At 32.2% G+C, this 13,502-nt stretch overlaps 1 protein-coding gene across 3 annotated transcripts in view; it reads left to right on the forward strand.

Annotated features, from left to right (window-relative positions):
- LOC127716535 (sushi, von Willebrand factor type A, EGF and pentraxin domain-containing protein 1-like) overlaps positions 1 to 13,502 on the forward strand; it is a 61,745-nt gene that overhangs the window by 37,954 nt on the left and 10,289 nt on the right. For all 3 annotated transcript variants that reach the window (XM_052222754.1, XM_052222755.1, XM_052222753.1), the window contains exons 2-5: positions 8,027 to 8,249; positions 8,855 to 8,964; positions 9,952 to 10,089; positions 11,612 to 11,677. In XM_052222754.1, coding sequence (XP_052078714.1) covers positions 8,027 to 8,249; positions 8,855 to 8,964; positions 9,952 to 10,089; positions 11,612 to 11,677 — 537 coding nt within the window. The remainder of the gene's footprint in view (positions 1 to 8,026; positions 8,250 to 8,854; positions 8,965 to 9,951; positions 10,090 to 11,611; positions 11,678 to 13,502) is intronic.

Genomic DNA, 13,502 nt, shown 5'->3' on the forward strand with positions numbered 1-13,502 from the left:
TCAAACCGTGACCTGCTTTCCAACTGTCAAATGTCTGCTGGGAATTATTTTTTAAACACCTCATTGCCATACCAATTATTCTTATGATATGGCACAAACCCTTCTAGAAAGGACATTTTGCCGTTCAAATATTAAATACTTTCCCTGCTACTCCTCTGATTAATCCCTTTTGAACACCGTGACCCGAAGGCCAAGTCAGAAAATACTTAAATAGCTCCCGACACATTCAAAGGGGGTTACGCCTCTGATTATCAGAGTGAACTCCAATTCAGAGATACTTATTGCTATTATAACCATTTCCAATTATCTATGTGTATGTCTACGTAGTGTACTGTACATAATTGTCATTTTTTTATGTGGCCAGTGTGGGGAAAAAGGACCCCCCCTTTTTTCCCCAAATACACAAACAAAACAAAACCGTAATCGTATTTAAAGGATCCGGTAAGTCTGAGAAAACATTAACCGAAATGATTAAGGAATCAAGTGCAATAGACTCAAATATAAGTGAATATATCACATGCATGTTTGCGCGGTTTCTGCAAATTCAGTGAAAATCAGTTCAATGGAAATGCTCACAAACGTCATCAACATTTTGGTGATATTATACATAAAAGAATAAAATATTAATAACTTAACTTACCTCAAACTTGCTGTCACTCGTCTTGCATCTATAAAGTAAATATTAATCGACCTTCGGCGTCTTCCAACCTTGCGGAAATGTTACAATTACTCTTAAAGAAACACGAATCCGGATACGGTCTGATATTCCGGGAAGTTCTCGTTTTTACATGTTTCGGTTTCAATTAAAATTAATGTTTACATTGTTTATAATAATGTACAGACAGTAGCAAAATACTTTTATTTGAATACAAAATATTTATTGGCACACAGTCATTAATTATAACAATGAATGGTTCCATTTAAAAGTCAGTCCTGTACAGTAGTATTGCATATAATAATATTTAAACAGACATATATTTATAATGAAAAGTTTATAGGATATTTAGAAAAATGTGAGTGGAAATAATTAGACCATATTACAATAACCACATGGGATGTTTTAAATCTGAATTAGGATAAGAAAAAATTGACATGAAAAAATATCACGGCCTTTTCACTGGTTTTAACAACCAGTGAAAAGGCCGTGATATTTTTATTAAGCATGAAAGGACAAATTATCACGGCCTTTTCACGGGATATTGAAATTTCACGGTCTTTTTCTAACATCAAATATTTTCACGGCCTTTAGAAATATTTTTTTTACAAAGTCACGGGGGTATTTTCACGGGATTTTCACGGCCCTGTGATATTTCACAGAAATTTCACGGCCTTTTCATGGTCTGTTGTTACAGTAGTACTCTTTAATTGTTTTCAGTAATTTCTTAATCTATCAAGGAGTAATTTAAAAAAGAATCTGTTATAAGTTATGTCAGCACCGAAGCACTGATTTATCTGTTCAGTCCATATTCGCTAATGTTTAATCAAACGGGAAGCTTCAAGCGGTGCATGTTTACTGTGTCAGGAAAGGGTCTTGTTAGACTTGACCCCCTTCCCGGGAGAGACAACAGTCTAACATTGTAACATACACGATATCAATGTTTAAATCGATCTAATGTAATCGATTGCTACTTAAACCCTAACATAACCAGTTACAAAAAATATGTATTAGAGTCAAAAGTTAATAAAAACCACATGAAGTTGAAAAGTTCACAAAATTGTATGAATGTGAATTGTTAAAACAATGGTTCGAGAAAACATGATTTTAACTTTAAGTAGAACTAATTTTCAGTAACCGTGAGTACTCATATATAGGTACTTTTTGTATTTTGTCTTTGTGTGAGCTGTTAAATGATTGTGTCATTTTGACGAGCTAATCCATTTCCAAGTGATTTTTACAGGGTTTTTTCTTATATTGTGCTATTACACTACTGTCCCAGGTTAGGGTGATGGTTGAGCGTTCGACATATTGGTGGAAATGCATAAGCCCACATTTTTCTCATTATATTTACAGAGCATCTTCTGCTAGAGCATTTGGATGAGATATCCAATCACAAAACACTGGTTTCTATTTGTTTTGTATTGAGGCAAACACATCTTTTGTAGATTCTCCCGACATTGGAAACACCGATTAAACTATTTGGTTGTTCAATCTTCACTCTGTGGGTTGTAGTCTGTTTTGGCAGATGATCTGTTAGAACGTTTTATTTCATCGCTAATTGACCTGTTATGAGTGGCATGTTGTTTTTATTGATGCTTCCATTAGACGGCATGTTTCGTATAAAAGACGTTCCGAATTGGTGCCCCTTGCATGTTCATATACTGACCTATATGTACTAGAGTGTAATTGCATTGTAACATAACAATTTGATTATGTAATTGTGATAGGAAATGTTGTGCTGTTTGAATTACAACTTCCAATTTCAAAAGAGTTTCTAAAACAAAAAACATAACTGACATTAGTTCTTTGCGAATGCGTTCATCCAACTCACGAAAGTTAAGAAAGACGTTATATAGATACAATGGATAAGCGTGGATTCTTGAAAAAGAAACCATGAGCCCGGAGGGCGAATGGTTTGTTTTTCATGAATCTACCTTATCTATTGTACCTATAACTTAAACTATTGTGTTAATTTCATTTCAAAATTAAAGCCTTTTCTTAATTAGAAGGTATTGTAAGTGAGTTTAAATAACCATGTTATCGTGTCCAACGATGCATTGATAAATCTCAATTCACAATTAATTGGTTAACAAAATACAAAATAACACTTCTACCTTTAAAGATCTTTATATTATCAGGCATCTGAGTATTATCTGTTTTTACAAAATAAGACATTTTCGAACTTATTTCTAATAAAATTGAGAATGAAAATATGGAAATTGGGAATGTGTCAAAGAGACAACAACCCGACCAAAGAGCATATATAAAGTATATATAATAAGTATGTTACCGAAATTTCTAGCACTCTAGGCACATCACGTAAAATTATGTAGTAAAACAGATGAAATCATACTATATTTATACAACAAAAATTGACAAATAGAATGTAATCATTTTTGTTTCAACCACGTGAAATAGCCAATAGTAATCCAAAAAAAAAAAATAAACGGTAAAACTCGCTATTATTACAAAAATATCCACTATAACATGCAAAATTAGAAAAAAAAAACAGAATTGGGACAACAGAGATAATACAGGGATTCGAACCTAAACCGACAAATCCCTATCGTTTAACTCGTTGATTTTAAGCATGCTAACCTCGCGGCTACCAACTTATACTATACGACTGACCATTGTGTATATATAAAGGTACAACCCCTGTGTGTCCGCTGTTCACTTATATTTATAAAATAGACATCTAAGTTGTAACCCATTGGTAGCCGAGAAGTTTCGTCGATGTGTTGATGTCAGTCATTCATAACAGATTTCAAGGAAGGGTTCGATTCCCAGTGAAGGCATATACAAATTACAAAAATTAAAGGTAAGTTTTTAAATTAATTCCATTAGTGAACAGAAATCAGTAAATTGGCCAATTCAAACTTAATAAAATTAGAGACACAAAGGAAACAATTGAATATAATTTGATGAGTCCATTTCAGCAGCAGATTTAAGAAGCGTTGATTCTAGAAAAAGAATCCACGGTAAATGAATAGGTTAATTCCTGTTAATGTTTTATTAATATAGTTCTTAAAAGTCGTTTGATATATTTTTTTAAAAATAATGGTGTTTCAACTAATAATAAAACGTCTATTACCACAAGGAACACATTTTAGATAGTGTTTTGGGACTCATGTGCACATGACTTTTTCCGAAAAAGTCGGTATTATTGTCCATTTTACTCCTTGACATTAAAGACGTTAAACTAGTGTAACAGCATAATTATCATGGACGATCTTTTCTGTATTTGGCAAAATCTTTCAGAATTTTGGGTTCTCAATGCTCTCCAACTTCGTACTTTATTTGGCCTTATATTTTTTTTTTCTAACGTCACTGATGTAGACGAAACACGCGTCTGGCATTACAATTACACACCTGTTATCTTTGATGAATTTGTTTTTCTTTAATTTGGCGAAAATGGTGTCATTTTGAATACACAAAAATACATCGATTTTCAGCAGGTGAAACTTTAAAGTACATATAATTTTGTGATAGAAATTAAATAATTTTATAACAACTGTACTATTCAAAACATTCATTGTTTTAAATAGCTTCTTCTCAGAAAAGAGCATTTTTACTGTCGGAAATTTAAACTTTAATACAAACAATTGTCTATGAAATTTAGAGTTCCAGTCTGTGCTGCCTTTTTTTCCGTGGAGATGGAAAACTACAATATCATCCAGATAAATATACTAATTGTAGAATGGTCGGATTGAACACAAACTATGGTTAAGTAACGAAAATGTCTGCTTGCAATGTTATTTGAATTGCAATTGAAAAGTAGGCAATGTCATAACAGCGGTCACGTCGTAAATATATAAAATAATATTGCAAACATCTCTTATACGCTACCCTGGACAATAATGAATGTAGCGAAATTAGTCATTATCTACAAGATTTAATTGTTTGGAACTTTCCAGGTTTTACATGCAGGTGTACCATAAGTATAACCGTGTTACCGTCTGGACAGTAAACATTGAGTTTAATATCAGATTAAGTAAGAAAAAAGGCCGGGCCTATTTATTGAAGCAAACTTTAGAATAAGACATATCCTACATGTACGACCAGCTTAGCTGATGAATTTTTCTTAAGTGGGTTCAACCAACATTTCGCAACTTAGGAATTGTCCTTACTTTAGGACACAAATTTAGGTGTCATATGTTGGTCATATTTCATGCCTGTCATTAGGATATATTTTATATTGCATAAGTTGTATTCCAAACCCTGTTTTTAGCATTGTTGGTTGCAACATTTGAGAGTTTACTGGAAAAGAACAGACTTATGTTTTTCCACTTTCTCCAGGAGATTGTAGGTTGGCATTTTCAAAGCTCAAAGCTCTTTAAAGTTAGGATAGAACTTTAATCATATTCACTGATATATTTTTGACAGTAATGAAAAGTTCAACTTCTTCGTAGTTAGTCTTAATATATGAAAATTACACGAGATTAGCCTGCGAACTCTTTAATGAATGAAATGTGAGTCTTCGAATTCTAAAAATAGTAGGAAACGACCATTTAAATTCAATGGGGAGTTATGGTTTTTTTCTAAAAAAAAAAAGTTCTGATCCCCAATTTGATGAAAAAAAAAATGTTGCGATCAAGCAGATGACAAAAAAAATTATTCTGAATCCAGATTTTCCCCATACCTTATAGTGTTAAATTTTGAAAAAAATAATTTGATTGATAGCGTCGAAAAAATAGAATAAAATGTTTGCGCTTTGCGCGAAAAAAATTTTCTGAAGTTAAATGGTTGCTCCCTTACAAGAATTATACGCACTTCAATTTTTGTAGAAACAAAAAGATATATTTTTTTGTTTTGTGTTGTTTCATGAAAGTTAAACAGTTGTGTAGTCTACAAAATGTTAAACAGTTGAATTTTGTTGTAAAATTTATTGTCATTATGATCATGGCTTTTAAAACTACGGACAGTATTTTACAAAAATGATTAGCATTATCAATCTACATGTTGTATTGCAAACATAACTATTATATCATTTATAAAGCGATCAGCTGTAAAATTTACGATAATAAAGTATATATATAAATAAAGGCAACAGTAGTATACCGCTGTTCGAAACTAATAAATCGATAGAGATAAAAACAATTATATAACAGTATATAATAGGCAAGTCTAAAAGGGTACAACATCACTAAAAAATAGTAAAATCATGAACAAATATTAAATATTTCGGATAACTAATATCCTTCATCAGTAAGATTTCAAATGATTCTGATCTTTACATGTGGTAGTCGAACTGAAATAATAATCTTGAACGTTATACAAATTATCACGAATCAATACGCTGGTAAAGGTTTTTAATATTGATGTTTGGGAGAAGGAATAAATTCCTTAAAACTGTGAGAGTCCTGTACTGAAGCCTTAGTTAAAGGAAACAAGTGATGGTAGGGACTCATTTTATGTTTTTTAATTAATGCCCTCTGGGGAAACTGTCCTTTACTTTCTTTTAACTAAAACTTTCCGGAGCAAGTCTGTCGGCCCTTGATCAACCCGCGTTGTGGTCTATGATAGTGATGGTAAGGTTTTTGAGATCAGCTTGGGTGTGCTCAAATGGCGACTTAATGGTCTGGCTTGCAGGTAGAGTCACTTCGATGACCATTCATGCGTTTGTTGAATGGCTGTTCTGTCTCGCCAACATACTGCATGTTACATTGCAATATATAGTGTATACCGACCCAGTGGAGTGGCAAGTAAATGTTTGAGTATTCAGTATTTGTTGGCAAGTCAGACAAACTAGTTTAACCCCGCCACATTCTGTATGTGCCTGTCCTAAGTCAGGAGACTGTAATTCAGTAGTTGTCATTTGTTGCTTTGTTACATATTTGTTTTTCGTTCATTATTTTGTACATAGATTAGGCCGTTAGTTTTCTCGTTTGAATTGTCTTACATTTGTCATTTCGGGGCCTTTTATAGCTGACTATGCGGTGTGGGCTTTGCTCGTTGTTGAAGGCCGTACGGTGACCTATAGTTGTTAATTTCTGTGTCATTTGGTCTCTTGTGGAGAGTTGTCTCATTTGCAGTCATACCACATCTTTTTTTTTTATATCGTCTGTTACCACACGACTTGCACCATCCTGCAGTCGAAGAGCTAGCAGGATGGTGCAAGTCAAGTATTTTATAATTGGGTTTGGAGTGGGGGAGGAGGCGGGTATAATATCTTGTTCTGATTTTCAGTTTTAAAAACAGTCTAATTGCCATTTATTGAGTTTTATTTCACATTATAGATGAGCCGTAAGGCGTATCAAAACATCAACGCATCATAAAAGAATATCACACTTTAGTGTAGTCGGTAAAATAGGGTACAAGTCCTGCAAATCTTTGCAGAAATAGATACTCTCTCTTTGACGGTACACAGGCAAAAATTGCTCACGTGAATTTTACATGAATCTCATATGAAATTCACGTGAAATATTACACGTGAGATTCACCTCAAACGAGCTTATACATGAAACGCACGTGAAAATTTTCATGTGAATTGAGATTCACACGAATTTCACGTGAAATTTACAACAAAAAAATGGTATTTTTCATGATTTCAATTAAATTTGAAAATTTAGATGTTATTTGAAACACTTTTTTTTTTTAAATTCACGTGAATTGCACGTGAAAAAAATTCATGTTATTTTCACTTGAAATTCACGTGAGTTTCACATGAGATTCACTCGAAACTCATGAACTGATTTCACGTATAAGCTCGTTTGAGGTGATATTCACATGAATTTTAATTCACGTGAAATTGATGTGAGTGAAATTTGCTTGTGTATATAAGTCAGATAATGTATATTTTAAGGTTTTTCTTGTTGTATAACATACCTCGGGGTGTCAGGATTGCCCAAAGAAAGCTTTCATTTGATCAATCCTGACACCCCTCGACAAGAAAAACCTTAAAATAATTTTTTATGCATTTTTTGTATAACAGATATATTTTAAACTTTACTATTTGTTGCAACACTTAGGATGGCGGTTACGACAATCGGGTAAAATATCATTAGAGAGATTCGATGTGCATTCTCAGACACGCCGAAGGATATCCTAAGGTTATCCTTAGGACAGATTTTAGGACACCCTCGATGAAAAGGCCTTAGATTAAAGAAACAATTTTACTCGCATTTAAAATGTGAATCACACTTAAGAGGCATATAAACAAACCATTTTTGCTGATCGTGAGATGCGTCAGGATATGCGTATCTTGTCGGGGCACCTGGTATCATTCTGTTTTGAGGTTATTACATTTCATCTTTGTTTACCTTTATACTTCTGTTTTATGCATAGACTTTTCAGAAATTTGGACATCAGTATGATACTTGTATATGCAACATATATAGTGCTTAATAAATTTACCCTTTTTTATAGATGCAAATTGTATATTGCCACCAGAACTTAAGAATATGGAGTGGATCTATAATTATACCAGGCCAGATGATAATCAACCGGTAACAACTACACTACGGTTTCAAAATACAATTCTAACATCACCGTCATCCATAAACTTTAACGCCTTTGGAACGACCATAGACGCATGGACTTGCATATCTAACTTAACATTATCAAATACAGAATCCGTTGTTCTTTTTAAGTTAGTATATATAATATATCTCGTTATAGCAAAACTTTTTTCCAAGGTTTCTTTTCTTTAAATTGGATACCCCAAAGACATGCTAGTCGAACTTTTCCCGATTTAAAATTGGATAATGTTTCAAATCTTTTCGAAATCGAAATATCAAACTAAAGAATGTGTAAAATGCAGAATACGTAGAAACATTATATTATATACATTGTACTATACTTTTTTTGTATACATTTGTACATCCTATTGCACATAAAAATGTCATTCTGGATACTTTTTTAACTTTTTACTTGAGTTCTTAACTGCGCGTGAAACTTTTTTATTATATACATGTATTTTCACTCGTACGAGATATTACTGAATGTAATTACATCCAGTAAAAGTAAAATGGAATCCATTAAGTTCAACCCTTACTTCTGTTTCTACACAGAAGAGCTAAAGGTCGCCATACTAATATGTCATAGGTAGCAAAGGTAACGTTCGTGATTAAAAAATAGGCAGTTTACAAAATTGAAATAAGATAATCATATTAAGTCCATGAAATATGTTCGGGCCGACGTCAGGTCATTTATATTAAGAGATTTCCTTTTGTTAATTTTTCTTTTCTGTTTTAGGAGCGATAGTAGCTATACAAGTGGACCTTTTAGTGGTAATAGACGGTTATATCTTTGTATGAAATTCACAAAGGTCACAGACAACTTGTTTTACTTCTACTTATTATCGGGTATTATTTTTGTTTTTACATGTTTTTTCATTAATTAATACTATAGTAGTTGTATTAGGCCAAGAAAATCCAAAGCACGTTTCCAGAAATTTCATTCGTCTTCGTGTAGGCTTATCTACGTTGCCTAAGTCTTGTGTCTGTGAATTCCTTGTCTTCTTTTTCTTCTAGATGCTGGCTTTGTTTCTATTTTGAGGCGAATTGGACAAAAACAAGGAAAATCTTTAAAAAAAAAACTAGTAATATTTATATTAAAAAGTTATTTCTCTTTCACTAGATCGTCGTTGTCAAAAAGTAATATAAAATCAAATGTCAGATACCTGTGAGTGAGACAAATTACTCAACACATATGCTGGACAAATGTTATGAAAGTTCTCTTTGTCAGGGAAAACTAATGTTTGTGGATGTGAATCTGCTCATCAAGTAAGTGTTCGAATCTGTTCGAAAATTCCGATAGACGAACAAAGTCCTTAATGTTGCAAGTCCAACTGCTGAATAATACTATGTGTTTCAAAGTAATATTATGTGTTTCTGAGTAATACTATGTGTTTCCTGCTGAATAATACTATGTGTTTCTGGGTAATACTACCGGTATGTGTTTCTGAGTACTACTATGTGTTTCTGAGTAAAAATTAGTGTTTCGGAGTAACACTGTGTCTTTCTGAATAATAATACGTGTTTCAATCACGTTAATCATGATAACAAAACTGCTAAAATGTTCCTGTTACATATATGTCTCTTAAATATCTTTTTTAGATTATTGGCTATAATTCTCTTTGTCAGCACCACATACACTTCTGATATACAACAATTGCTTAAATTTCATGATTTTTATATTTTATTAGCATAACAACAATAAACTACATGTTTCCACGACGAATTTATTATTCTTTGTCAATTGCGAAAAAGGGTAAATGTATATATCATTAATATAATTATAGTAAATATCAATTTCAAAATTAGTTTTGTCTTTCAATTTGGACTATTCAGATGTGGATAATACTATAGTTCCAAATGATAGGGTATTCAATCCACCTGCCAACAGTATACCAGCTGATACAGACCCATTGTGTAGTACGTTTTGTCAATATTCAACAGAACCAAAAATACGCACACTACAAAAGACAGGTAATATGTTACAAGAAATTGTATTTTGTTCCACAATCACATGTACAGTTCACTTAAATAAATTAAGACATAGTAACACGAGGAAAAGCCAAGAAACGAGTGAAAATGTCATAAACACCGATTTAAACAACACTAGACACAGAAACCTTTAAACTGTGACTTGTACAGAAGTAGAATCATTTTGAGGACATTTGTGTTGAAAGACCAAATAACTAAATAGAGATAGAGAGATAGAGTGTGCTTGTATATATACAAATACATCTATATACAAATACATCTGCAGCCGTGTAGATAAAGTAAGACAACACGCCTTTTTCCCTTTCTTAAAATATTCTTAGTATCGTTAGAAATGCCTCAATGTTGCTGTGTTATATATAATTCGAAATTCGAATATTGGTATTCCTTAATGAGCGGTCCGTCCGTCAGCTTTCACCTTCAGGTGTCTTAACTAACGCCATCGTTTCTGGTCAGATTCTGTTCAAAATATAATTTTCAGATGTTCATTTTTTTTCACTTAAAGAATCAGCTGTTTACAATTGGTATTTAAAATGTTTTCATTTGAAGAAAAAAAAATCGTAGACAAATGAACGAGCTCGTATCTGAATGAATGAATGAATGCATTTAGGTATATTTGATGAGTTATTTTTCGTAGTGTTTTGGCTTCGTTTCGAAATTTTGTCTTAATTATGTTTTATAACAAATATCAGTTTCTAGTCATCTGCAAACTTCTAATTGTTTAGTTTGTGCTGTTTTATTAAGAACTATGATATAATGTTGCCAGACATGAAACTATGCAAAGATACAAGAACCCTTTTTACCTTAGCTGTATTTGGCAAAACTTTTTGGTATTTTTGGTCCTCAATTCTCTTCAACTTCGTACTTTATTTGGCCTTTTTAACCTTTTTTGATTCGAGCGTCACTGATGAGTCTTTTGTAGACGAAACGCGCGTCTGACGCAAAAACAAAATTTAAATCCTGGTATCTATGAAGAGTTTATTTAGATAGGATCTTGATAGTGATATACGGCGGAAAGGGAAAACATCTTTGAATGTAGATGTATTTCAAAACATTTTACGAATTGAAAAGTGGGAAACGTTGTTTTTTCTTGTGACATGAGACTTTTATTTTCCCTTTTAGTAAAAGTGGTGGTGTGCGTTTGAGCTTGTTCACTGGAGTATTATTGTGCGTAACGTTCATCGAAGTTATTTAAAAAAAAATAGTTAGACATTCAACGTAAAGTTAACTTATTGCCAGAAACACTAAAAGTAAATAACGAAGACGTGAGAACACATTGTATATTGATTGCAGTTATGGTCTAGTTATTTGCAGACAGATGTTCTTTTTCATGCTGGTTACGCCGCCTTTTACTGATAATAACTATGAAATTAATAAAGACATTGAATATAGGTTAAAGAGACAGACATTATTTAAATATCAACATTAAGGTATAAGTACACAGATACAGGCAACTGAAATCTTGCATTACGATATATTCTTACGTGATATATTTTATCTTTACCAGGTACTATCGATGTTGTGCCAATTGACGCAGCTTTGTGTACGCCTTGTGAAAGTCCATGTGAAGAACGTAGGTTAAATCTAATTAATTCATTAGACTTAACAATAAGTTTCAGCTCCTGAATTTCCTGCGATGGTAAACATCTAACACCTAATGCGATAAACTAGGACAATAATTAACCTTGATAATTAACATAATACTAAATGTAATGCTCCCATCCTGATAGAGACAAAATAGGAAACAAATGACATTACTCTCCATATCCACATATACGCATGCCTTGTTAGAATATAGTTTAGTTAAAAGTTAACCCAATCTGCTATTTTTAATCATTATATGTTTGTTATTAAATGTTGGATGTTTTTATTATTAACAACTGTTTAAGGGAATCTAGTTACTTGTTATCAAATGCATTGAACACTACGCGGTGATTTCACTTGACCTATATACTTAGTTCTTCTGAAACGTTATTGTTCACTAATTGTTTTTATGAAATATTTGACATTTAACTTAGACAAATACGTCTGAAAAAAACGGAAATGTATGGAGTTATGGTAAGTATGATATTTTATGTGTATGCTCAATCTATGATAGTAGAGGTATATTGTATTTTGGTCTGTGCGTCCGTCCCTTCGGTATCAGATTTAAAAGTTTGAAAATATATACCAAATTAGGGTTTGGAACCCGATATAGTGATTTACTGAAAATGTAAATGTGATACTGTAAGAGGGGAACGGCGTGGTATTGACACATATTCTTGTTTCAGTTTTAAATACTATTATACATATTATGTGTATCTTCAATTCCTCTTTTCTACCCACTAACAAATAAGCAGGTAGCGTTTGTTTGCAAATTATGTATACTTTATATTCAAATTACATGTATAATGAACATTTATTGTCCTTCCTCTTGTCAATGCTTATATTTTGGCCTTCAAATAAGTAAGTACGTACGGTATTTAATATAGTGGCATGTGTAAATAACAATTGTTATAAAAATAGGTTACAAAAACATTAACATACACCAGACGCCTTGGATCTATAAGTTACTTTCAAAATCACCAACAGTCTTTTCTTTTCACAAGTAAGAAAGCTTGAACTACAGTTAAAATTTGTATTGCTAAATGATAAAGAAAAATAGAAAAGAAACAAAATGGAATTAAGAATTAAATTTATGTCTTATTGCATACATATATTTGATGATGAGGCAACTTGGATAGTTATGTGTAATTATATATTATAGTTTACTCATTCTTTCTTCCATAAGAACCATTCACACAGAAGGTATAGTGTCCGTCTGGTATCGTGTTTTGTCGAGTGATTTGATCGGCTTTTTTTCGAATGTGACCTCGTTTTTTCAAGTGAATATGATCAAAAATATAGACAAAAGGACTTCATTTCTGGTAAGACGTTAAGAAGATGCTAGCAAAAAATACATGTATTCAAGATAATACAAGGTAAATTCTTATTTGTGATAAAAAGATAAACCCTGCATTATTTTGTTTTAAAAACGTTTGATTTAAGCTCACAATGCTTTTTTTCCAAAATATAGATTAAAGCAATTTTTATATACATACCAATGCAAATGTCAAAAAGAAATGCATATATAGAATCTGTATATACTAAGATATACAGACACTTTATAAATTCTTGTTGTTGCATTGATACGGCCATGTTTGAAAGTAAATTAATTTTTATATATCCGTTTTTTGTCGAGAGCAGCCCGTACTTTTTCGAATGCATCCAGGTTTAATCGAGTGAAAAATCAAAATTCCTATGGTTTAAAATGTAATATGTCAGTGCATTTACGTTAAAAACAATTTAAGGGTTCAAATAAAGTACTTCTCAAAGCACAAAACCAATACATGTAACCAGTCTGATAATGTTGTATTATT

Source organism: Mytilus californianus, unplaced genomic scaffold (genome assembly GCF_021869535.1).
Source record: "Mytilus californianus isolate M0D057914Y unplaced genomic scaffold, xbMytCali1.0.p SCAF_9, whole genome shotgun sequence".
NCBI lineage: Eukaryota > Metazoa > Mollusca > Bivalvia > Mytilida > Mytilidae > Mytilus > Mytilus californianus.